This window comes from Oculina patagonica, chromosome 13 (assembly GCF_052425735.1).
Source record: "Oculina patagonica isolate OP01 chromosome 13, crgOcupat, whole genome shotgun sequence".
Classification (NCBI taxonomy): domain Eukaryota; kingdom Metazoa; phylum Cnidaria; class Anthozoa; order Scleractinia; family Oculinidae; genus Oculina; species Oculina patagonica.
In genome coordinates this window covers 37593250-37618824 of record NC_135770.1, presented here as the reverse complement: position 1 = coordinate 37618824, position 25575 = coordinate 37593250, and the positions used below count along the sequence as shown (strand labels likewise).

The 25575-nt window shown below is 38.3% G+C and overlaps 2 protein-coding genes across 2 annotated transcripts; both read right to left on the bottom strand.

Moving 5' to 3' along the window:
• Positions 1 to 109: 109 nt before the first annotated feature.
• Positions 110 to 3792, bottom strand: LOC144634887 (uncharacterized). The gene is made up of 3 exons (XM_078493933.1): positions 3119 to 3792; positions 1380 to 1638; positions 110 to 784 (listed from the first exon to the last, which is right to left on the bottom strand). The coding sequence occupies exons 1-3, from the start codon at positions 3583 to 3585 to the stop codon at positions 473 to 475; spliced, it is 1038 nt and encodes a 345-aa protein (XP_078350059.1). The 5' UTR covers positions 3586 to 3792; the 3' UTR covers positions 110 to 472.
• Positions 3793 to 10513: 6721 nt separating this feature from the next.
• On the bottom strand, positions 10514 to 24771 carry LOC144634420 (coiled-coil domain-containing protein 170-like). Its single transcript, XM_078493373.1, has 15 exons — positions 24431 to 24771; positions 18211 to 18342; positions 17862 to 17945; positions 17697 to 17753; positions 17190 to 17447; positions 16484 to 16573; positions 16059 to 16156; positions 15681 to 15896; positions 15255 to 15318; positions 14753 to 14878; positions 13904 to 14104; positions 13410 to 13532; positions 12615 to 12908; positions 12039 to 12275; positions 10514 to 11199 (listed from the first exon to the last, which is right to left on the bottom strand). Exons 1-15 carry the CDS (start codon positions 24677 to 24679, stop codon positions 10963 to 10965), a joined length of 2466 nt encoding a protein of 821 aa, XP_078349499.1. The 5' UTR covers positions 24680 to 24771; the 3' UTR covers positions 10514 to 10962.
• Positions 24772 to 25575: the final 804 nt, after the last annotated feature.

Genomic DNA, 25575 nt, shown 5'->3' with positions numbered 1-25575 from the left:
GCAGACATACATAACATTATGTTTTAACTCAAGCTACAGTGTAACACAATTCTTTTTTTTAACAATAATTCACATTCTCATCAACCATAGCTGCAGTGTACTGACACTGTCACAATGGGAAAATACTTGCAATCCAAGGTTTCCATTGGAGATCACACACTGAGAAAAATCTGCAAAAATTTGAATGCATTATAACTGGCTGCTTTCGCGATTTAATTGGCCCTTTTTATTTCAAAAGACTGACTCCTATGTGCCTGCTTTTACATGTAATAACTATTAGTTTGTCCTCATGCTCAAAACAATTTGCAATAAAGACTACACAAGGATATTATTATAACATATAAGGAAGAGAAGCATTAACTTGCAACTTAACTTCTTTCCCTAACTTTGAAGAAATATCATTTTAACTTTCTATACAAAAGATTTCACCTGAAATTTTACAGCCTTGTTCACAGTTTCCATGTGAACTAATTCAAGGTGAAAGTGTTAGATCGATCACTGGTGGAGCTTTGATGCCTCGGCTGCTGTCATCATTTGAAAATTTCTTCTGAACAACTTTTTCAGGAGTGTCAAATGTCAGGTCAATAATCATATTATTTCCCTGATCACTAGAGTTTTCTGGAGATGTGTTGATGGTGGTTGTAGAACAATCTGCTTTCTTGATTTTCCAGCATCCATCAGCTGTGAATTCTACGCCTCTTACGTCCCCAGGAACTGATTCCAGTATTCCCATGATATATCCATCTATAACTAACTCAGATAATGGTGCAAGGCATTTACAAATCTGAAGAAAAAAAAAACAGTACAAGTTGCTGACAAGAAACCAAGTTACATGTATTCCCATACTACCAACTCATTACAACTCCCCCCCCCCCCCCCCCCACTAACAATTTTATGTTTTTATTTTAAAATCAAAAAACTAATCTCTTTAGCCTGCATGGTCAGGTTAGTGAAGTGATGCAAGCTGTGAATGGAGTAATGAGTGAAGAAAAAAAAGTACAATGCTAGGAAAGACCTGCCCACCCCTTCAGGTTAAAAAAAAACTTTTTTTTAAAACCTTCCCACCCGCCCCCCCCCAACACATCCCTGCTTTTAGTCCTTTTAGCACTACAGACAATAAATTATTACACAGGCATACACATGTGTTGAATGTGTTCTAAAGTAAGTGTTGTGGTCTGATATAATAATTTAGTATTTAAGTTAAGGGAGTCAATTCATGTTTGTTATTACACATAACCTCAAGGAGAATGGTCTTCTTCTTAGGGTCTCAACAATAATAAACAGCAATGACAAATAGCAAACAACAATAAATTTGCATAGTACTATAAGCAATCTTATCTGTAAAAAATTTAGCATAAACAGATTTTATAGTAACTCACTGGGCACTTCCACTTCTCAACATGTTTCTCCCACATCAACTGCAGATACGATTCTCCATCAAAGCAGCTGATGTGTGCGCAGTTCCTTCCTCGCACTGGAGTCACCATCCGTGAACGAGTCAGTGGACATAACAATGAGATGTCTATAGAGTCCAATTTGGCCTCAGTATGCAAAGCCAAGCTTTGGTGCAATTGTGCTTTGGTTTGGGCTGCTGGAACAAGACTCGCTGTCTTATAGGTTTCCAAGATTCCGCTAAAACTAAATGAAAACAAAAAATAATTGAAATCAAATTTTGCAAAATTTGTTTATTTGAGTGTGCATGCATGTGAACTCACAGTGATTTCCATCTTCAGGGCAAGGCTTAGTACATAAAGTAGTACATGTACTGTAAGGTGTTTATCTACAAGAAAAAGTGCAACTGTTCACCGATTTTAATATACCGGTAAAAATCAACTTGTAATATTACTATATAATAACTGCAGTTACACCCCTCATGTAGACATTGTATCAAGAAAAATATTATTTTCCGTGATGAAGACTGCTCCAACACATGTCTCAGTTGGCAAACTAGGACAACTTTATGGAAGGTTGCCTACAATTGACAGGCTTCTTTCTTTGAACACTAATGTGCTTTGCTTTTACAGCTGATAGACCTTTCCCAGCAAAATCTGCCATATTGAAAATGGGGGGGGGGGGGGGGGGGGCCCCTCCTCCCCCCCCCCCCCCCCCCCCCCCCCCCCCCCCCCCCCCCCAACGAGCGAGGGCAAGCATATCGTGACATAGAAAACTTGAATGGGAATTTCAATGTCAAACGAAATTTGAGGATTATAAATGGTATGCTGTGGAACACAAAATTCATCTATACCGTATTTACTCGAATAAGTGCTGCAGCGCTTATTAAATCCTGTAAGCCTCCAGTACGGCGCTTATTCGAGGGCAGTGCTAATTTAAAAATTGGATGCAACAAAGAATTATTTCCTTTTTTAATTTAATGGTATATTTTCTATCTGTACAAAAATTTTACAGTAACTAACAGAAGTGTCTTTTGATTGTCACCATTTGTATCTTTCGGCACTTGAAACAAAATGCCACTAAAATTGTAAGCAGGGAACAGAATAACGTGCTTGGTTTCCTTGGTGAAAATGCTGTTTAAGCCAACCTATAAAAAGAAGCATCAAATCTTTCTAGGTTATTTTGAACTGAAGAACATTGCTTTTCAGGTAAAGAAATCTCCAATGCCGTTACAGAGTTCCTTTGTAGCAGTTCCTTGGTTATGTGGAATTCCTCAAATAGCCCCTCATCGGGACTGCGGTGCTTATTCGGGGGCGGTGCTTACTAACTCTTTTGTCCCAAATGCAGCGCTTAATTGAGGTTGGCGCTTATTCAGGGAAAGAGCTTATTCGAGTAAATATGGTACATGTAATTTTTCACAAAGACATCAGCACCATCTACTCTTGCAGACATACTGGTATGTATAAAAACAAAAGTGCCTTAATTTTTTCCCCTGGCCATATCCCTCAAATTTCATCTCAACATTAAAATTAACATTTACCTGATATCTTTAAGTTTCTCATTCATAAAAAACCCCGCAAAATTCAATTTTTATGCAAGACATTTGACATCGGAATGCCTAAAATTCCCACACAAACTCTTTATTTTGTGATAAGTCTTCTCCATTTTCAAGAAAGCACATTTCTACCGCGAAAAGGTCTAAACATGCATGTAAACAACAATTTACCTTGGCTTATGTTTCTTTTCAACAGATTTCTGAGATCTGGGCACGTTTGCCAAATTAGAAGGGTTCACTCCACGTTGGCCATTAGTACTGCTAGTAGCAGTAGAACCCAGCCGCAAATTACCAGGATTGGCTATTTGATTCTTCCTTAGCCGTCCCAGCATTGCATAGCAACTATCAAGGATATGTGCCATGCCGCCATTTTGTTCCATTAAAGAGTTTAGACTCGATGCCAAAGAGACGTGATCCGTATGCAGTGAAACCGACGGAACATTATCTGATGCATTAAAATATATATGCGTTGATGACCGAGGCTCTTTTTCACGATGATATGGTGTTTGCCTATGTCGATGCTCTCCACGTCTTCTGTCGCCATGTTTATGGCTTCGATGTCGGTGCGAAGAAGACCTATGCGATCTAGGCTCTTGTTCCTTATTATCCTGGTGCGATCGGTCTCGCTCTTTCGGCATCTTGTTAATCTGAATTTGAAGTCGCCCTTTTGAAATATAGCACAAAGCTAGTGCTACAATCCGTGAAAATATCACAAAACTTTTCCACAACAACTCACCCGCTCTCGCCGATCTCCCGCCTTGGTCCCATGATTGCTGGCGACTAATTGGTCAGCGCGCCACTTTTCAACCGTCATTTGTTCCCAGTCTTTTTCGGTATTGGCAAACTTGTTCCCAGTACAATAATATTAAGCCAGATCGTTACCAGGATCGTAAATTCCGTTTGTATATAAAACTTTTCATGATTCAGTAATTCTATTAACAAGCTCTTGACCAAAAAGCGACAATGGCGAGGAAGTTTCCGGATGTAATGCAAAAAAAAAAATATGTAAACAGTGGCCATGCTCTTAGCTTCTAGATAGCCAGTAAGTTGCTCCACTGGGAGAGAAAAAAAAAAAAAAAAAAAAAAAAAAAAAAAAAAAAAAAAAAAAAAAAAAAAAAAAAAAAAAAAAAAAAAAAAAAAAAAAAAAAAAATAAAAAAAAACACACCAACACCAAAAAACAACAAAAAAAAAAAAAAAAAAAAAAAAAAAAAAAAAAAAAAAAAAAAACGAAAAAAAAAAAAAAAAAAAAAAAAAAAAAAAAAAAAAAAAAAAAAAAAAAAAGAAAAAAAAAAAAAAAAAAAAAAAAAAAAAAAAAAATTGAATAAAGGGAAAAAAAAAAAATACAAAAAAAAAAAAAAAAAAAAAAAAAACGAGGAGGAAGAAACGAAAAAAATAGATAAAAAGTTGCCGAGCGCAGTCGGGACAGATCCACCAGGTGAGGATCCAGTTAGTTGCTTTATGCTGAGGGTCGGGGAGGTGAGCCTGGGGTGATAAATCCCATTTTCCGGCCCAAATTTTGCCAAATTCCCATTTCCAAGCCTATTGTTTTCCCCAATTTTTTCAAATCCTATTCCAATTGAAAAGAATTAAAGGTCGTCTTGATGATGGGCCACAGTAAACTGCCAACTGTCATTGACACGAAACCATTTCACAATGCCCTTCGGGTTTAATGACCAACTTAAAAGTATTTTAAATGGTTATCTATAATTACGCCGGATTTGCCACACACGGCTCATGATTGAAGAAATTGCCCCTAGTCTGGTTGTGTTCCTCATTATTGTACACTCTAAGTAAAAACAGATCATCACAAAATTCGACAAAAACGGAATAGCCATGAAATATGAGCTATTATTTGCAGGAAACGGTTCGAAACGGCCTGAAATATTTGAATAATTAGCCTTCAGTTATCTTGGCACTTAGATTGGACTCGGGATTCCATTTTGTATAAAGGCTACTCCGGATCTAGACTCATAAATCTTCTGACAAAGATTCAACTTTTTTTTCCTAAAGGATTTTTAATGTTATCAGTCCCCGTACGAAAAAATTAAAGGGAAATCCAGAGAAATTCTCGCAAATATTCCCCAAGAGCACCGCGGGAACACAGCAAATTATTTTAGCTCAAATCCAGGATTCGCCGTCAGTGGCATAAGCAGATAAGCGTAAACCTAAGCGGTCCTAAGTGCAAGAGAACAACAAAGTTCGTTCTTTCTTGTGCTTTTGTTTATTTCTAATGAGGACAGCGTGCCGAGTGTGTTCGTCCCCTTTTTCTCGTGCAATACGCTTGTTCTTCTGCTTCTGCTTAGTGAAAACTAGTTTTAATTGCGGATGTGGAGCCGAGAAATGAATCAACCTCTATGATGAACAATTCCTGAATTTAATTAAAAATGTTTCATGCTTACAACGAATTGATTCAATCGGTTTTGTATGATACATTGCAATGTACAATATAAGTTAGGTCGCCTCATAACAAATGCAAGTTTTATCTCTCTTTATTTCATTGCCAATTGATTGATAGAATTCTTTGTGGGGTCTGTCTACCTCTCTTGTCGATTATTACTAAGAGAGAAAACTCGTCAACATCGGCGTAGAATAATAATTTAATTATTTAAACTAATCAGGCTCAAAGATCAAACAATCGTTCTCTTTTTGAATTCGACCTACTTTTTAAATTCAGTTTTTATCTTGCATGCATGCAGACGAATTAAATTCAGTTTTTATCTTGCATGCATGCAGACGAAGATACACTCTGAATAGCTAGTAATTTCTACATTGCAAACATCAAACTGTCTCGAATTTAGCCGAATCTTTCTCTTTCCAGCAATGTTGATAGCTGTCAGCTGTATCCGCCAAGATAAAGCTTAGCTGAATATCAATAAAAAGGACTTTAAGGCTGTGTCAAATTTTATATCACCCGGGTATGAAACAAATTAAAGAAAAACATTTCGTGACTGTTGCTCGAATGCTGCAGGCAGATTTAACCTTGGAGATATAAACATACCAAGTCCAATTAAAAAATAAGGGTACAGTGCCCCCCTCAAAGATTGATTTTACCCCTGATGCAATCTCAAAAAGAACCCTAACAACTTCCCTTCAATTTTCTGGGTTAATTTTTGCTTGACGACGTTTGCTGGTTAAAGAGACCTGCCGTTCCGATGAAGTGTTCGGTCCTTAAGCAAACAAACAAGCCTACACTTTGTTCAGCCGGAGTATTTAAAATAATCATACCGCAATCTTTCAATTCGTTGTTCCTTCAGTAAATTGCTTTGCTGATTGTCTTTTTGTGTTGACTTTAAAGTTGTTCTGCTCAAAGATTGTAAAAGCGTTCACCGTGGACGGGTCGTGGAGCGAAGTACACTGTAAGGCAGGCAAAAATAAAGTCGCTTTCCCAATGTTTGCCAAAGGTTTAAACGTCGTATTTGACGTATTTCGTATTTTCTGCCGTTAAAATTGATAGTTTCTTCCTCGGTCGACGATTTCAAACTGTTATTTAGGCTTTTTCATGCGAAACTTGACCTTTCATGTCTCAAGTTCTTTTTCACAACAAGTAAAAAGCAATGTTTTCTTCCGCAGCAACGGCAAACCGTCGTGTTTGTTTTACAACTCGGTAACAGAAGTCTCCTTTTCGCTCCTTCCTCTTCCTTGAGCCATGTAATTAACAGCTTTTCCCTGCTGATTTTTCGGTCGCGAACGAAGATGGCAGCAAAGGCAACAAAGAACCAAAGCTGCGACTACAAATATAAGAACCCCGAGAAAAATAACTATGATTGAGATTGACGATAACATTGCGAGACTTCGTGCGCGGTGATGCGGCCTCCACAGACTAATCTTGAGCTTAGCGATTGACACAGGAAGAAAAGAAAATTAATTCCGTCATTTCATCAAAGAAGTCGCTTTTCTTGACATAGTAAATAGCCTTCATGAAATAATAAGTTTACAAAAGGCCTTAGAAGCTTTTTGATTGGTTGTTGAGAATTTCACCTCCGGTTTAGGTGCGGACTATTAGAGTTGACGGTCGGAAAAGACAATGTGCTATTGACAGCAACTTTGGACTCAAAAAGTTTTACATTTGCAAATAAAATGAAATACAGCAAAAAACGATTCTCGGTTTCAAATTGCTACCGTTTTTATTAATTGACTTTGTTTTGACTCGCTAGAGGCGTGCAATTAAGACAAAAAATAATGCAACTTTATGTAAATAGGAAAAATCCATCTTCGTGTTGCAATCTTATTATTTATATTCTCCTTCCTGTCGCGCAGTTTTATTTTTTGTAGGCGAACAAGTATGTTCTAAGTACCAGCATTATTTTGGTTATTTATTGAAATTTATAAGCCTTTTTTCACGTACGCGCAAAACTGAGAACCAAGATGCTAAAATCGTCAATTGTTTTCAGTCTTCAGTGTATTGGCTAACCCATTCTAAATATAAACTTTCTCACTTAGCTCAAAAAAGTAAAAGGCTAACTGTAAACTCGCTCTTATCAATTCATACTCGCTGGGATAATATTAGCTTTATTTAGAATTAACTTTCCGTTAGTTTTCTGTACTTCGGTCGGTACATATATTATTTATATCGGTGATGTGCTAAAAGCTTCATGTCCTATCTATTGCTGTCTTCGTTGCTCTTACCTTTGAGTTTTGGATCGATTGTTTTTAGTACACCATTTTTAAAGACGTCAGTTTCGAAAGATTTGAAAGATTTTTATTAACAGTGCTAACTGATAAGCTTTGAAAAGGGAGGAATTTAATTAAAAACAAACTTGTACGACAAGCCTTTACGTTCAATATATTTCCAAGGGAAAAGTTCCAGCTGTAAAAACACTGGCTATACAACTAATTCAGTTCCTGTCATTGCTGAGAAAATGGTAGATTCATCATGCAATGCAAAGCTATTTAGCATATGTCAATCAGTACAGATAGCTTACTAAAAATATTTTATTAAAATATGAATTAGAAACGTGTACCACTCTCTCTTTCGATGGGAAAAAAAGAAAAGAAAAAAATTAATTCTTAAACAACAAATCAGACACTCTCCCAAGCTTTGTTTCAAGTCTTTAGAGGAGAACATTTTCCCGTTTAAATGTGTCTACCGTGCAGGTGATCGAGGCAGGTTTGGTTTGCAAGGATGTGATGTCGAAATTAAATTAATCAAGCATCTTTTAAACGATGGAAGTCAGTAATAAAACACGAGTCGTTCAAACACGAATCGTTCAAACACGAAACGTTCAACCCATAACAATGCTTATAAAACATAGCCGCGGATTAAATTAAACTCAGTTCTTGTTCCGACTAAAGCGTGATTTTGAATCGAAATTTGAAATAATTTTGTAATTGCTTTGCATTGTGTATCAGTGGGGTACAATTTATAAAGAGCCCGGCGACTTGTTTTCCCAGAAAGGGGGTACTTTTTGGAGAATTGAAACTCAACAGACAAAATTAAAAACAATAAAAAAATATTGGTCGTTTTTTTTATATATTTTGCCTGCCTTAGCGGCGAATTTTGTTTGTAATTCGAAAGCCTACAGGAGCCAAAATAGCTCCTGAATTCTATCATTCTTTGTGTCTTTCATTTGTTGCAATCTTCTGTTTTCCAAGCACGATGGTTTGTCAGTCGATTGTCTGGTTAAACGAACAAAACGATCAACCGAACGACGCCGAAGTATATGGTTAGCAAATGTTTCATAAAGCAAAAATCCATTAAGAAATTGACAAGATCGCTGCAGGATGCTCTGCCTGTCTAATGCAGGAAGAAGCGTGAAGATTAATTGAATGATCTCATTGTTGTCAGTTCACAGCTGAGAAGCAGCACTTGCAGATCTTAAAATTGATAAAACCAAGAAAAAATATACGTGCTCTACAGAGTCTAGACATCGATGGGTTATCGTAAAGGTCTTTTTACAGGCGATTTTTGGGTTCGATTTGTTGCCACAAAATTGAACATTTTCGAAACCTCTGCGATATTGCCTCATCAAATCACTCTTAAATAGCCGCTATAGTTTCATTGCGAGCTCGAGCTCGACGAGAGCGCGACAAACATTGCATCAAAAATTGCCTGTGAAAACACTGCAGTATCGTTCACGGGATTTGTAAAAACTACCTAACAACTTTGACACAGCACGGGTCGAATGTCAGCCAATCTAGTTTGATCTGGGTACAAGCAGCGCATGAAAGCAGATTTTGTATCAAATAATAAACGTAAAACACGGTTTCTGAAATGCTTCAAAAATTAATTGAATTTAAGGGCAAGCCAGTTCAACTGAATGGTTCATTCTCGTCCCCAAAAGCGGGCTTATTTGATTGGTTTGATTTTTAACAACGAGAATTTAAAATCTAGCCAATCAAATGGACCGTTTTAAAATCACTTGGTGGTTATGTTCCGAGATTCTCCAAATTCTGACCCTATCTCTCTCTCCATTCAACCTCCACAGTTAAAAACCCCCCACCTTATTGGTTTGAGAAATCGGGGATAAAGTTAGTCTGGGGGTTCGTCAGTTTTGGGAGATTTGGAGGGGGTCAGAGCTAATTTGCTTTTGTTGAGAGGGGGTCTCGTGTAATATTTCTCCTTGCGAGGCTCATTTTTCGCCCCCCCCCCCCTCCCGATAATTATTGCACAGTCCCTAAAACAAGCAAGGGGATGGTATCAGTTGAGTCATGACATGTACTAATCAGCTGTGAATACAAAATGTTTGTTTTTTATTTCACATTGAGGTACATATCAAAATGCAAACAGATCACATTTGTCATGCATTATCTTAATTGTTGTTTACAAATAAAAACTCGACTTTGTCATAAATAATTTTCTTATCTAAAACTCCAAGAAACATGTGAAAGAATGAAGACAAAAATTAAGTCTACGCATTAAAACTGGTTTTCGTTTTCTGGAAGTTCTATCAAGTTAGATAAGATCGGTTTTGGTTTGCCAGAAAAGCTATAATTACAGTGGCGGATCCAGACCTTAAGATAAGGGGGAGTGGGGGGGGAGGACATCCAGACCCTGGAATAAAGGGGGGGGGGGAGCGCTCTCGAGAATAATTTTTCTCGGCCCTATGGGCCTCTGTTTGGCCTAAAAATAAGGTGCCCTTCCCCGGGCCCCTCCCCTAGAGCCGCCAGTGAATGATGAAAGTCTTAGTTGGGTATAAATTCTTTCACCTTAATTACAAACTAATCGGGTGCGGGCGTTTCGTCGCCGGCTGGCGTGCGAGTTTGGCTGTCCGTAAGTTTCAAGAGGCCAGTTCACCGCAAGTTAGTCTTACAAACCATTACTTTATTACAAACTAAGTTTATCTTTTAACCTTTGAAACTATAAATATGTTGTCCCCTAATTAACTACTATACTATATTTTATTATTTTACATGTGATTCTACATTTTTTTCTCTTGTTGTTCACCATATGGCGAAAGTGCCACGTGACTTTCTCTCGCCAGAGTCTACAGGCATATCGTCCAGCGGTGGGTTAATGGTTCCTGGCCATCAACCGCTGACCGACAAACCTGAAGACTGCGAGCTGTCCACGTCACTGACTACTCTTTCAGTGTTATAATTTTTTTGTTTAAAAAAAGGACCGGGAAATCTTATAATGATGTAATCTTTGCTTTAACGTGCTATCCCCACAAGAACAAAAAATTCCCTTCTTCTTAGCAGTATAATTTTTTTGTTAATGCAATGTTACAAATAAACCGTCAATTTTTCACTCAGCAACAGGAGCCCTTTTAAGTTACAGCTGAAAATGCTAAGAACTCGTGGCGGAAATTACGTATGGATTTTCTGGTCACAGGCTAACGACAACTTCCAGTTCACGAAAACGACAGTCCACCTGTAAATCTACACTAAGTTTACTGTTTTGCGTGACGCTACTGAAGAGTCACGCAAAGCCCAGAATTGTATCACGTTACATAAATTGTAACATCAACGAGTCATTAGTCACGTAACTATGTAGTTACTAGTCTTAGAGGTATATAATCTAGCATTCCTTTGTATGGCTGCTATGTACATATCAAAAGAAAGTTCAACGCTCGTGTTAAGATGCTTTAACAGGCGATGGCGTTCTAAGAATAGCTACAGCATCGTCGTACCCTGCACGGAAGCCGCTCTCCATGTCCTGGAGACTAGCCTCCAGGCTGTGCGTGGTGATTGAGTGCGCATGGTGCGCCTGGACGAGACGCTCCAGCCGTGAGATGATTTCGTAGTCTGGGACCGAAAGCGTGTTGATATCGAGGCCAAGAAGACGGGCAAGCACTTGACGGAAATCCAGCAACTGAAACACAAGACATATAAAATGTCGGTTTACACAATTCAGTGGATCAAAAGAATGCAACCATCAGGACGCTGTACCTTACTAGAGCGGTTTTCATTTGAGTGTCGTAAAAACCAAAACCAAAGTAATCACTCTGTCCAATCACAAAACACGCAGACAATCCAATGAACCAATCAAAACACAAAGTTAATACAAAAAAGGCCGTAAAGCGAAATGCGAACACTTACTTTCGACACTCCAAGGAAAACCGCTCTATTAATAGAAACCTATAACACTTTTAATGGAATGGAAACGCAAAATAGTTTAAAATAAAGGGAATTAACGCGAATGACACAAAGGAAAACGCCTTTTGTATTGGCAACAACAACAAATTCAAGAACAGAGCAAAACAGAACAGATTCAGATCACTCGATTTGTGAGGTTCAAAGATGAACCACTAAGAGAAGGAACTTGAAATCTTTTTTTAAAAAAAGTGCCAAATAAAGAAAGCTGTTACTGTCGACTGGATTCAGAATGGTAGGTCTAATTAAATTATATAACAGAAGTGTTAATGAAAGAAATTAAGACGCCTTAAGGAACTAGCGTTGAAATTAACGCTCCATAAATTGAAATTCGCGCTAATTTCAGTTGTCATGTTAAATAACGTGGTTATATGAAACAAAGCACCTTCAGTTTTGAAACTGACAAACGGACACCACATGAAAAAAAAGAAAAAATAAATTACAGCTAAGGGACATTCTCCTGATGTACTACTAATTCTCATAACTTTCAATAAAGGAAAATAAAGCAGCCAGTAATGAGAATTTAAATTCTGAGCTCCGCTGTCGCATAGTGTTTACCTGTTTTTCTCTTATTCTACTCTCTTCCAGTGCTTGTTTAGTAGTTTGTAGTTCACTGTTTAGTTGCTGCATTGTTTGGGAAGATCTCGCTTTCTTCTCTCGAGCCTGGTTCTCTGTCATCTCCAGCTCGTTCTTTAAGTCGTGTAGTTCAGCAGATGTCTTGTGTTTACTCTTGGCTAGTTTGTTAACTGCGTTCTCTAGCTCTTCAATCGTTTTCCCTTGCTCTAAAGTTCTCACCTACATAAAGAGAACGAGCTGTTAACAACGTTAAAAAGCCCAACTGCCAGGAGTCAGACCACCGTTGGCTATTTTTAAACGTTGCTAGCCTGCGTGGCAGGTGTTCAAAGGGAAAAGGGAATGGAAAACGAGAAAGGACGCTTGCCACGCAGGCTAAAACGTAGCCGAGGAGTTTATCTCGGGCTCTCTTGCTCCAGCGGGGGGGGGAGGGGGGGGGGGACTTTTGAGCACGACAACACCAGCTAGTGGACAGAACAAGATTCAAACCCGCGACCTCCGGAGTTCGAGACAAGCACTAACCAAACGCTATTATAAGATGTATTATCTTTCTGTACTTACCCTTAGTTCGCTTGCCTCCAATAACTTTGCCTTCAAGCCTGTAACTTGCTGTTTATAATCAAGTAGTTCTCGCTGAAGTTTATCGTTTTGTTTGACGAGTTTCTTGTATCTAAGCGAGTTCTCGTCTCTTTCGACTTCAACTCGTCCTTTTTCTCGTAAAAGATCTTCAAGCTCTGTTACTTTCTTTTTCAGCAGTCCCAGGTGTAAATCTTTACTCTCTATCTGTTGTTTGGACCACTTTACACGCCTCTGTAGGTTGTAAATTGTGGTCTTTCTGTCATCTAATGCGTCAGCCTGCGGAAACGCAAACAAAAAAAAAACATGTTGAGTTCAGAATCGGTATAGTTATCCAAAAAAAAAAATTAAAAAAATTTCGGAGAAACCTAAAACGACCACGTTTTTCATTCTTTATCCAAAGTGAAACTCGTTTTCGTGTGACATTTATTTTAAAAAAGATGCAACTCCAAAATGGCCTCTTGAACTGGCCTTCCGGAAAAGTGTGTTAAAAATTTTCAATTTAACCCGAATTTTACTCTAAATATACTAAACCCAAAAATTCCACTGTGGGAGTCATCATTACTTTTCTATAAAGGAAAACCATTTAATTTTGGTATCGTGTCACTGGTATGCGATGGACTCAATTCAGGTTACAACATGTCACACGGGTTTCATGAGCGGATAGAATACACAACGAACACGTAATGGAAGGGAAATCACTAAATTTGCACTTTTTAAAATTTTGATGTCCCGTTTGAGGTCTTACTTGGAGAGAGACTACATAAAAACACGACATACCTCTAGCTTGACAAGTTGCTCTCCTCTCGCCAGCAGAGCGTCTCCATTGACATCCAACCCCACATCATCAGCGATTTCATCGAGCTTCATGACACGAGCCATCTTCTCACAGAACGTGACAAACTGAGACAAAATTTACAACGATAGTTAAAAACAAGATATTATGGCTAAAGAAAACAACAATACGCGTTGAATATATTCAAGAAGTTTGTAAGTGCATGTTATATGTAACTATCTACACGGACAATTCTTCTTTCATTCAAAAGATTTTGATACTGTTCAAATTTTTTTAAGAAAAAATATTGGTGCAAAACCTCGCCGCCGTCAAGTTTTCTTACGTCATGTTGCCTAGCAACGCCCCTATTGTAAACTGCGGGCTCCAGCCAATAAATCCGACCCGAAATAACATTTTTTTTTGAAATTTTTAAGAATTATTTTGCTTTCGGGTTCGTTTTTACCCTTTTCCTCATAAAAACAGTCTTCAACAGTGTTACCTTTCTCTTGTCATCCTTCAGCTGGTCTCTCTCTACATCAGAAGTAAGCAGCTCTCCTTCAAGACCCGTCACACGTTCTTGGTTCTCTTTCAGTTGGGTCTCTGCCTCGTTGGCTCGTTTTAGTGTGGTGCGGTGAAGGTTCCTTTGACTTTCAAGCTCTTCGGATAGGTTCTTAAACTGGACCCTTAATGATTCCTCTCTCTGAACACAACAAAAAAGTGAGTTAGTAAGGTCCGCAGAAGTGAAGTTCTATGCTTAAACCAGCAACTCACGTTTATTGAAGAATTTCGTTTGGCTATAGCTACTACACTATTTAAGATTAATGAAATTATAGTAACAAATTACACCCGCTTTCAGTGTTACTTGCATAGCTATCTTTCCACATCCATCTTTCGACAGCGTCTTTCGACGTGCTGTTTGAAATGAGCCAATAAAAACTGATGCATACCGTTGTTGGTTTCATGCAAAAGAGCCCACAAGGATTCACGCAAAGCCTAGGCCCACAAAGTCATGCTAGTGGGCTGTGATTGGCGGAGTTTGGTCCGTGTTGTTTGTTAAGCACGTCCAAAGATGGATGTCGACAGAAAGCCGCTATACACTTAATACTGAAAGCGGGTGTAAGAGGCAAGTGAAGTCTGTGCTGCAATCAGATACTTAATGTATTCCATCTCACTTGTACATGTAGTACTGCTGTAAAACATTAAACAGAGCAAAATCTAATGGAGGACTACCGAGCTAAGTTAACAGATCAAAAGCAAGAAACCATTAATTTTTTTAAAAGAACAACAGCATGATTTTGCATCACAAAGACGCCAAGGCAGGGAGTAATTGAATGCAAGTTGTTCTTACCGACTTCACATCTCTGTAATCCCTGACTATCTTCTTTACTTTAGAAATGATAGCATCTTCCTCAGCTGCAATGGAATCATCTACATCTCCAATCATCTGAGCCAGGTGCCGCTTGAAGTTGTGCAGCTGCATAGGTGACAAAAAAGAATTACGTAATGTCATGTGAATAGTTTAAAAAAGGGATGAAGTATTTTTTGCTACAGGAATGAAAAAGGGATACCATTTTCTATGACTATGGAAGTATATGAGATGGGTTAACTTCAATGTCAAAATGGTACATAAAAGGATAAGGGTTTGGACCTCGGGGCGGAAACTCTCTGTATAAAACTTCGTTGAGTAACCCCCTGGGGACTGAAGTTGTTTTTGCTTTATGAATAAATGATTACACTGAGACAAAGCCTTCATCAACACAGTAGGTGGACCTGGGTTCTGAGATCATCCATGGAGTGCATCAAGTTATACAGTTTTTGTTTCCAGGTTAAAACATACATAGACCACAAACCTTTGATTGAGCTGATTGGCCTGTGTATTCACTGGTATGTAGAGTTTGTTCCATTTCTTGAATCCTGTAATTAAATAAAAGGTTCTGTAAGTTACCGATACTAAGGTTTTAAACAAGTGAGTCTGCAACTTGTTGGAAAAATTGAATTAAACCCCTAAAGGATACCCTTTATGTGCATGGTTCAAGCTTTTCTTGACCTAAAAAAGATACCATTTTTCAAGTCTGATCAGTTAAGACATTCAACACAGTAGTTTGTCAAGTGCATTCCCAACAAGACCTTGTTATTCTGTCCTAACACGCTTAGCAAAGATGGCAAGCATTACTGTCCTCATTTCATTTCAGAGTCCCCATCCCCAGAAAGTTTCTCCCCATTAGTAAAAAAAAAAAAAACAAAACCCAATATCCCTAAAAGTTTCAAAGCCTTACTTGTTTTCCTTTTCATCAAGCTGTTTCTTGGTCACTCCCCAGGCATCCTGACTGGCTGCAAGCTGGTGCTTCATCCGATCAACTTCTATTTCCATTTCCCGGATTTTCTGCTGCAGAGCATCTCGCTCTCGAGTCAAGCCATTGATTGTCTGTTGGCTCTGACCAGAAGACTTCTTCTCTTGTCCGACCTCTGAAACTAACCTCATTATAGTTTCCCTGAAAAATAACAACAGAAATTTGATAAGAATGAAAACAAAAATGATTTTTTCCATGATGATTGCAGAAATGTACTAACCAAAGGTTCATACATGTATAACTGCATGCATAGTACATTAATTTTTAGTATTGCATGGAAATTAACAATATAACAAGTCATACCTGCTTGCTTTAGACTCCAAGTTGCTTTCATGTAAGTTGCGAGACAATGCATTTGCTTTGTCTTGTAAGGTATTCCTTTCTCTGGCTATTTCTGCAATCTAACAATAAATTTGACCAAAATTATTTATTGAAATATTTATTAAAAATTAATTAAAAATAAAAAAAGTTGCATTTTCATGATGAACAGTGTAAGACTTCAAAATGTTTTCAAAAAGATGGCAAAGTGTATGAATTGGATGGCAGTTCAGTCCTACTTACAATGTGATCCACCGTTGCCATTATTTACAGTCAGTACAGTAAGGCATCCTCAAATTCAAGGCAAATGCTTGCAAAGTACCAAATCTTGCTGGTGAATCAAACCTCTTGATTGAATTTTAAGACTTGAAAATATATATATCGTTTTGTTGAAGTATTAACAAACTCACCCTTCCAAGGAGCGAATGTACAGAAACGGACAGTGCTTCTGATGCATCCAACTGCAGAGCTTGGGTCAACTGTGTTCTTATCTCACCATACTATCAGTTAAAACAAAATTAAAAAACGTCAGATGGGGTCTACAGTTTATGGTCCTTATCTGAGAATGGCATGGTTTGTGCACTCAGGTATGTACAGTCAGGGTTCGTGCACTTTTTCAGGCTAAAAATTCAAGGACTTTTCAAAGACTTTCCAGGACCCTTCTTGGAAATTTCAAGGACTTTTTTTTCATGCAATTTACCCCAAATCAACGGTTGTTGTGCTTGCTGAAGAACTAAAAAAATCGCTCATTTTGGCGGTCTTCTCTCATTGCCTTGAAGCCTTTTGACGTTCAATAACAAAATCAAGGACTTTCAAGGACCGAAAACCAATTTCAAGGACTTTCAAGGCCTTGAATTTTTATTTTGAGATTCAAGGACTTTCAAGGACTTTCAAGGTGCGTGCGAACCCTGTACAGTTGAACCCTGGTAACTCGAACTCTGAAGGGAAACGAAAAGCAGGTCGAGTTAGCGGGGTTTTCAAGTTAACCGAGTAAAAATGACTGAAAGTGGGTCCAAGGGAAATGGAAGTTAGTTCGAGTTAGCGGGGTTGTTCGAGTTAGCCGTCTGAGTTCAAGTTACCGGGGTTTTACTTTCAGTGTAATTTCACAATACATACCTTACTCTCCCATTTTGCTGCTCTGCTAGCGGCTTCCTCCTCGGCAGTGATGTGATGTTTAAGGGATGACTCCACCTGCTGTAAACGATCTTGCTGAGTCTGCATCTCTTTCCGTAATGACGATATGGTGACATCACTCCGATTTGCAAAGTTCTCCTTTTCCACTGCTTCATCTTCTGCTTCTCGTATTCTGTCACGGAGTGATTGGACCAGAGCTGTCTGCCGTGCTGCATTTTGTTTGTTGCTTTCAATTTCACACTGTAAGCACAAGGCACGGGAATTTTAAACATTGCAGATATTGGGAATGAAATTATTCAGTCTGGTGACCATTTATAATTTATTACTGAGAGAGTGGAAAGTGTTAATTAATGAGAGGAGCAGCTTACCACAAGCCACCAAAACACTAAGCACATGCCATGGCCAACATTAAAATATTTAATTATTGTCAAGTTCTTCATGTTACTTATAAAAAGTAGTACCGGTATATGTATCGTTAATTTTACCTACCTTAAATTCAATTATTTGTTGATCCTTTTCTGATATTCTATGCTGCACATCTCTCAACTGTATTTTAAAAGAAGCGGATAACAATTAGTAAATTTTATTAATTTATTATTATAACATTACAGATTAAGTGGATGGATTTTCAAATCAAGAACAGCTCAGTCATACCTCATGTTGTAATCCAGATGAAACCACTTTTTCAGCTGCAAGGTCGGTTTGTGCAGTTTCTGCGGCTTGTCTGTAGTGTGATAACTGTTCAAGAATAAAAAATTAATAGTGACTGAAAAAAATATATTGAGTGACTATCTCCATGTCATTAGTAGTGCTTAAGGCTAGGGTCCAGATGGGTGGCAAGTTCCAACCAACAAATCTTCCCATGCGAGTGGTTATGGATAATTTCTGGAACAACTGAATTTACGTCTTTCTCAAGTTTTAAAAGATTATTGTTTTACTTAATCAACTTACTTTTCCAGAGTACATGTTGCCATCACTAAATAATATAAGTAAATTATTATACCTGTGAACTAAGGTGCTCTCTCTCCTGCTGAAGTCTGGTGATCTTATCTCTTAAAAGCTGACTTTCATCTAAAGAGGATCCAAGTTCCAAGGAAATAGAAGGACTGCGGCAGGCAAGGGTGCCTGGCTCAACCTGACAGATTTATCAATAATATTGTGTATTAATTAGCAAATTATTTATGACTATGGCAGTTTTCAGTCGTCAGAAAAAAACAAACCAGGCATCTACCTTATAATCTCACTAAATTGCGAAAAATCAAGAGCCATATTTTGCAAGTATTAAATTTGCAACTTCAAGAGGAAGGTAGAATTCGAGTGTGTTAAATTTAATGATTTTTAATCTTCACATCTTTCATGAGTATTACATTTCTTAGTTTTTTAAAAAATCGCGAAATTTAGTACTTGACAAAGTATTTTCATGTATTCTCTTTGATCAATAAGAACAATAACTGCAATAAGAACTGCAAGAAAACTAGATGTGTTCGCAACATTGAGGCCCACATAGTCTTGCATTCTTCCATCCTCGGAGACCCAGGGGCAGTTAGTGGGGGCGACTGGCAGCTTATCGGGACGACGGGATTTTTGGGCGAAAGTTTACAAGAGCGTAACAGCCCCTGGGCACTTTGTCTTAACAAACCAGTTCCAGAAGCGTTTGAACTCCTTCCTCCTGATTGGCCACAAAAATATTTTTGTGGCCAATCAGCGAGGAGAACCGGCCAAGAGACTCTGATGTCTTCTTACACGAAGTAGTTTTCTCCTTCGATCGACGAAGTTGCTTGGCCCTTGCAACCGAGAGATAATTCTTGTGAACCGTTTCAGAAAAAAATTCAACGAAGCGTACGAAATCGCCAACTGAAAGCCAGGCGCAAGGAAACAAATACCCATCGCCAAATTTTCACGGCAGCCTTTTTGAAGGTATGGTGAATTTTTCTAGCTAAAACACGATACACGTTGCTTGTCGAGTAAACAATGTTACATATATTTTTTTTCGATCGTTGAAAGACTTCTGAAACTTTCCATGATTTGAGAATCTTCGTTGCAAGGGCCACGCAACTATGTCGATCGAACGTGGGAACGATCGGCGAGCTGCACTGCTCGCACTTTGCTTCTTGCTTTCGCGTCGAACTGAATCACAAACCGGCCAATTTTCGCATCCTAGTATTAAATATGTGACGATGGATTACAATACAGCTTCTGTTTTCTGTCCCGATTTTTTTTTTCGCTGTATGATGATCATTGGGTGAGGTCGATTGTTGCAGACTGTGTGGGTTTGTTCTTATGGACAAGCGAAGAAAACGAAACATAGTTGAAAAAAACCCTGGCAGGGCTGGAGACTAACTTTTTAATTCACTGGTTTACTGGCTAGTGACATGTCAGATTTTACTAGCCAAAAGTAATTTTTCACTAGTCAGGTATATTGATTTCTATCAAGAACAGTTGACTTTTCCGAGTTTTTCACTAGCCAAAGTGGCTAGTAGGAATGCTAAACCTGGTAGCCAAAACCTAAATTTTAGTAGCCTTTGGCTAGTTGGCTACCGTTAGTCTCGAGCCCTGCCTGGGTTAATTCTTTACTGATTAGATTTTAAATTTAACAGTGTATTGTAACAGTTTTCTTTTTGAGTGAGCTGTCATATTAGCTGTGGATCACTAAAGTACAGATGAAATTATATTCTAGCGAGGGGAAGTGGACCCATTCATGTACCTTGACTTGGGATGAAGAGGCATAACATGAAAGCCATCCTATGGGCCTGATAGACACATTATTTTACACTTAACATTGATTTTAGTTATTGCAGAACTTTAAATACTCTTTTCAGACAACTAAAAATCTTGATTGCACAATCAGCATTCCATACAGTTTGTGTCTCTAAGATGTTCTCTACAGAATATAATTTACAAGAATCAATAATTTCCTGTATAAGACTATCAGAGAAACATATAACTTTCAAAAACTCAAGACACTCAAGACTATGGAAACAGTACGAATAGTGGTCCAGTTTTGTTAAGAATCACCATGTAAGTGTACTGAAGTGATAAACAAGTGATATCAATGTGATGCCATCAGATACTTTAGATCTCAACTTGAAAAAGGTAGGCTGATTTTTTCAAGTTTTGTCCTTGTGGACTGAAAAAACAAAAAACAAAAAAACATTCTTGGTCCCTTCTTCCTTCAACAACAATTTACTTTTGTATCTCCATCTTGATGCACCAGGTGCATTTCATGTACGAGAAGACCTATTTGCCCATTTAAGTACTTTTTTTTACCAAAAAGCATTAAAATCTCCGTGACAGTAGTGTCCCTTTAACTTTATATATACCTAAGCTAATGGAAGATAAAATTTGCAGGCCCCCCACATGCATATATGCCAATGTACATATTACACACAACCTGTATTTTCAAATTATTTGAAAATACAGGTTGTGTGTAATATGTACATTGGCATATATGCATGTGGGGGGCCTGCAAATTTTATCTTCCATTTGGGAACCTAAATTATTGTTCACAATAGCTTGCTCAAAAATTCTTGCCCATGTGGGTGAAGGGTGGGGGAGGTGGGGCACCCAGGAGCCCTCTCCCTGATCTGTGACTTGTGCAGTGCCCTTTAGCTCCTCTTGTTGCATGAAGGGAGTTTCTGATTTTTGAGAATTGCAGTACCGCTCTTATTTGAAGAGTGTTGATAGAAAGTTCCTGTATACTTTGTGTAGGTATACTCAGGGTCCGAAATTAAATTTTTTACATCGGCGCCACCTGGCGACCGGACCGAAAGTTTTAGTCGCCAGATGGCAACTTCTGGTCGCCAATGTTTTTCGATTGACTTTCCTTTTACACTTAAAAGACGAAACACTTGTTCTTCTTGTGTATTTTTGGCCATTCATATGCTCAAAAACCGCTTACTTATACCACAAAACAACGATGATAATCACTCAAAGAAATGCTTCTTTATCGAACGTTAACTCTCTAACATTTAAACGGAAAATACTTTACAGTCTTACCCAAACATTCCGCTCTTTAATAATATAAAAAACATCATTTCCACCAACTTTCTGACATATTTCGACAGGTAGTTTTTCATTCAACACAGTGACAACAAGAACGTGTTGCGTTCGTGGAACGTCGTAGCTTAGTAGCCTGGCATGTAATTGGAAATATCTAAATCTTCCACAAAGTTTTTTGCATCTGTAGCCTTACCAGTTTCAAGTAAATGACGGAAATATTTCAGCGTGTCCGCGGACATGACATCGCCTGTATGAATATTCATTGCATGCGAAAGAAAGCACATGGCTGGGCGCGCCCGCAATAGCGTCATGGGGAAAACCGCTGAGGAAAACAACATGGCGGCTCGCAATGTTCCAATCGTGTTGATCGCAGCTGTTGGCTGAGCTGTTGGGGAGTTTATACACTATGTAGCGAGAAATTTACTTCAGTGTTATCTCAAGGACATCACTAAGATAAAAAGTGAGTCAATAAATTGTTAAAAAACGGCTCCGAATTTTATTTTTAATCAATTTCTCTGAATACTCTTACAAAGCAACTTAGTCGCCAGTGGGCGATCAGTTGTGAAATTCTGGTCGCCAGCTCTCAATATTTAGTCGCATTGGCGACCAGGAAGGCGCAATTTCGGACCCTGAACTAATAATTAAGTTACACAAGCAGTATATGAGAAGTAAACATAAAATCATGAACAAGCAATAATTACTTGTTGTATGTGACAATCATATTTTAATTAGTCAAATTAAAAGTAGCCTGCATGGCCGATGTTCGAGGGGGAGGGAGAAGGGAATTTCGAGCGTGAAGCGCGATTGTTAATTAAAAGAGCTGTCCAGCATACATTCCACTGACTTTTAATTTTTGGTACTACATGTATATGCAAGTCTTAATAAAGAAAATGTTTGCAGCTCTTTTAGTTAACACTCATTGGGCACTTATTATAGTGAACAAGCCAAACATTTGCAACCAGCTTAAAGTTTAGTGCAAAAGCCTTGTCAAAGAGTTCTCATCACAAAGAAGCCTCAAGGCTTCATGTGTTTGGTCTAAACAGAGAGGAAAAACATTTTGTTATGATGTGTCTGTCAGCTTTTAGACATAACTTCATTGATTTTTAATAAGGGGATCTACTATGACTACTTATTCAGTACAGACTATGAAAATAGAAATATACAGGCTTTTCCTAGTACACAAATCCATCTATTTGTCAATGAACAGTTGTATGCACCTCATCACAAACAACAGCAACAGTATTGTTTTGGTAAATTTCTTTGGAGTACCATAAAGCACAGTAGATTCTCCCTTTCTAACTTTGCTCCGCTTTAAGCTTGTCCACAGAGATCAAAGACAAGCTTTCGTTTAGGGCTTGCTGGAACTCATGTTCGAATGTACGCTTTGAAGCGCCTGATTCACCTCAGCCATTTACAAACCGGTAGCGTTCGATAATGAGAGTGATTCAGTTCGACGCGAAAGCAAGGAAGCAAAGTGCGAGCAGTGCAGCTCGCCGATCGTTCCCACGTTCGATCGACATAGTTGCGTGGCCCGTGCAACGAAGATTCTCAAATCATGGAAAGTTTCAGAAGTCTTTCAACGATCGAAAAAATATATATGTAACATTGTTTACTCGACAAGCAACGTGTATCGTGTTTTAGCTAGAAAAATTCACCATACCTTCAAAAAGGCTGCCGTGAAAATTTGGCGATGGGTATTTGTTTCCTTGCGCCTGGCTTTCAGTTGGCGATTTCGTACGCTTCGTTGAATTTTTTTTCTGAAACGGTTCCCAAGAATTATCTCTCGGTTGCAACAAGGGCCAAGCAACTTCGTCGATCGAAGGAGAAAACTACTTCGTGTAAGAAGACATCAGAGTCTCTTGGCCGGTTCTCCTCGCTGATTGGCCACAAAAATATTTTTGTGGCCAATCAGGAGGAAGGAGTTCAAACGCTTCTGGAACTGGTTCGTTAAGACAAAGTGCCCAGGGGCTGTTACGCTCTTGTAAACTTTCGCCCAAAAATCCCGTCGTCCCGATAAGCTGCCAGTCGCCCCCACTAACTGCCCCTGGGTCTCCGAGGATGGCATTCTTCTAAAGGTGTATTGAAAAAACAGGAAGGCAGTCTATTTTTTGACACTCAGGTCAATTGCCTAAAAACCAATGAAAACAAATTCAATGACACTGATTGACAGAAGCTAATTGAATGATTGATTTTCCTTTAAATGAAATTAATTTCTAGCTTTTGCTTTCAATATATGTACATTGATCAGTATTCAAATCTATCAGTATAGAATAAGAATTCAGAAAAATAATAGTTTTACTTTCTTGTAAAAAGTGGAGGAAATTATTCCACGAATTAAATGGGGAAATTGTTTAAACTCTCGCTTCCAGTAACTTATAATGTACTGGATTTTGTTTCTATTAAAAAACATATTTTTCAGGAATATATAGCTATGATTTAGGACAGATAATATATATTTCAAGTATGGGATTGATCCATTTTTAGCTACTTGAAATTTTAATCAAAGTAAACAACTCCCAAAATTATACAAATAACATCTCCTGAGAGTGTTTGCAGTATTTGGTTGCTAAAGAACTTTCTCTGTTCTCTTAAGTTTAAATAATTAATTAGTTAATGGCAAAGCTTGTAATATACAATGTACAGTCAATTAGTTTATGGTTGAAAGAAGTAATCTACGAGATAAAAGAGACATGTGCTACTTTAGACATGGATACAGCATCCTGTATTTAGTTCAAATTAGTTCTAATTAGCTCAAATTTGGTCAAACTTTGCAATTCAGAGTTCAACATTCCTTTTACAGTACTAGTGTAAAGAAAATATTGCCCACAGCCTACTTCATTTAATTTCGATAAAACGTCTTTCTTGCAGGTTTTAAGCTAATTATTTCACTGTTCTGAAGTAAAAGATGTCCAAGATGAAATGTTGTAGTTTTCTGTCATTAAGTTAAGCCAATTACGGTAGTCTAAATAATTTAACCACCAAACTTTATTTGAATCGTCGCATACTCTTAGCTAAAGTAAAGGTAAAAATAATCCTTAAACAAGATTCCCATTACTGTTGGGTTTGTGATTTTCTTTAGGTAGAACATTAGAATTCGAACTTTAACTGTATATCGCTAATTCGATCTCGATGCTGCACTCTAAATAAGCTTATGATTCGAATGACCAACTCTTGTAAACAACATTGCAGTTGCTGATAAATGGTATATTTTTAGTTAACCATACCTCATTTCGCCTTTGGACAGGCGAATTTGTCCGAGAACTATTCTGACTGCCAGGTTTTCTCTGTCCAATAATCATCGGAGGGGAATTTCTGTACAACTGTCGTTCATTCCCGTGGTCTCTCCATAGCTCGCGCACATCAACACCAGAGTCCTCGAGATACGTCAACTGTGCGCCGGGTTTTGCTTCCACAAGTCTTTGCTTTGGAATTTTGGGGAAATGATCTGATCTATCAGAATATAAAGATGCCATCACATCCTAAGGATTGCAATTAAAGCGCACAAGTCTTTTCACACTCTGTATCGGCGGAGTTCAAGTTCATGAATGGGTTTCAAAATGGCGGGCGTAATATTTAGGTCCTTTTTGAGTTGCGTAGCAACACGAGACGCTTGATACAGACAAGCCTCGCTTTGAGTACACTACTGGGGGTGGGTAGGGAGGGGAATGGCGGTAGCTGGTGGTTCGCGTTCGATGTTCACTGTAACTCAATCGCTGCTCAAAAGATAGCAAAAATAATAATTCTCAATTTCGCCAATGTGCATTCTCGTCCCCATAGTCCTTTCGTTTCTCTTAGCCGGATTGGCACGAGAAAACGGAGGGCTCTGGGGACATAGGATTTTTGAATTAATTCGAATTTTTTTTATTGGCTGTTTGAAACAAAGAATTCCTAAACGGAAGTCGAAAACGTAACGACTCTCTCATACATTCTTTAGAAACTTCATGACTGCATACATGAACACCGGAAGTCCTAGAATCTAGGACTGGAAATCCTGGGCGCTTTCCATTCGACCAAAAATTCTGGTTTGAGTTTCCAGAAAATTCCAGTGGCAAAGGGAACAGCATTTTCCAACTTTTCCGGTTGACTGCACGGAAGGCAAAACAAAATTTGCATATGGTCAGGTCGTGCGTCTAAAATGGAAATTTCTACGGTGCATTAAAATAATGCACTGTGGCCAGTTTCCTGCACATATAACTCGTTATTTTTGCAAATAAAAAGCATTCCGAGCACTGAATATAAACGCCATGAATGACATCGTGGCGACAAATACAGGGACCTTTCAAAAGGCACACTACAAGCAACGAAAAAGTCGCCAACCCAAAAAGTTTAATGAGCAAAACAATGGCGTAGCCTGCACGCGCGTTATAAA

Coding starts and splice junctions, on each gene's coding strand:
- LOC144634887 (XM_078493933.1), bottom strand. CDS start 3,585: ATGCCGAAAGAGCGAGACCGATCGCACCAGGATAATAAGGAACAAGAG. Junction 1,639..3,118: donor GAAAAGAAACATAAGCCAAG/GTAAATTGTTGT, acceptor GTTTTCATTTAG/TTTTAGCGGAATCTTGGAAA. Junction 785..1,379: donor TTGAGAAGTGGAAGTGCCCA/GTGAGTTACTAT, acceptor TTTTTTCTTCAG/ATTTGTAAATGCCTTGCACC.
- LOC144634420 (XM_078493373.1), bottom strand. CDS start 24,679: ATGGCATCTTTATATTCTGATAGATCAGATCATTTCCCCAAAATTCCA. Junction 14,879..15,254: donor GCCAATCAGCTCAATCAAAG/GTTTGTGGTCTA, acceptor TCACCTATGCAG/CTGCACAACTTCAAGCGGCA. Junction 12,276..12,614: donor TGGAGGCAAGCGAACTAAGG/GTAAGTACAGAA, acceptor CTCTTTATGTAG/GTGAGAACTTTAGAGCAAGG.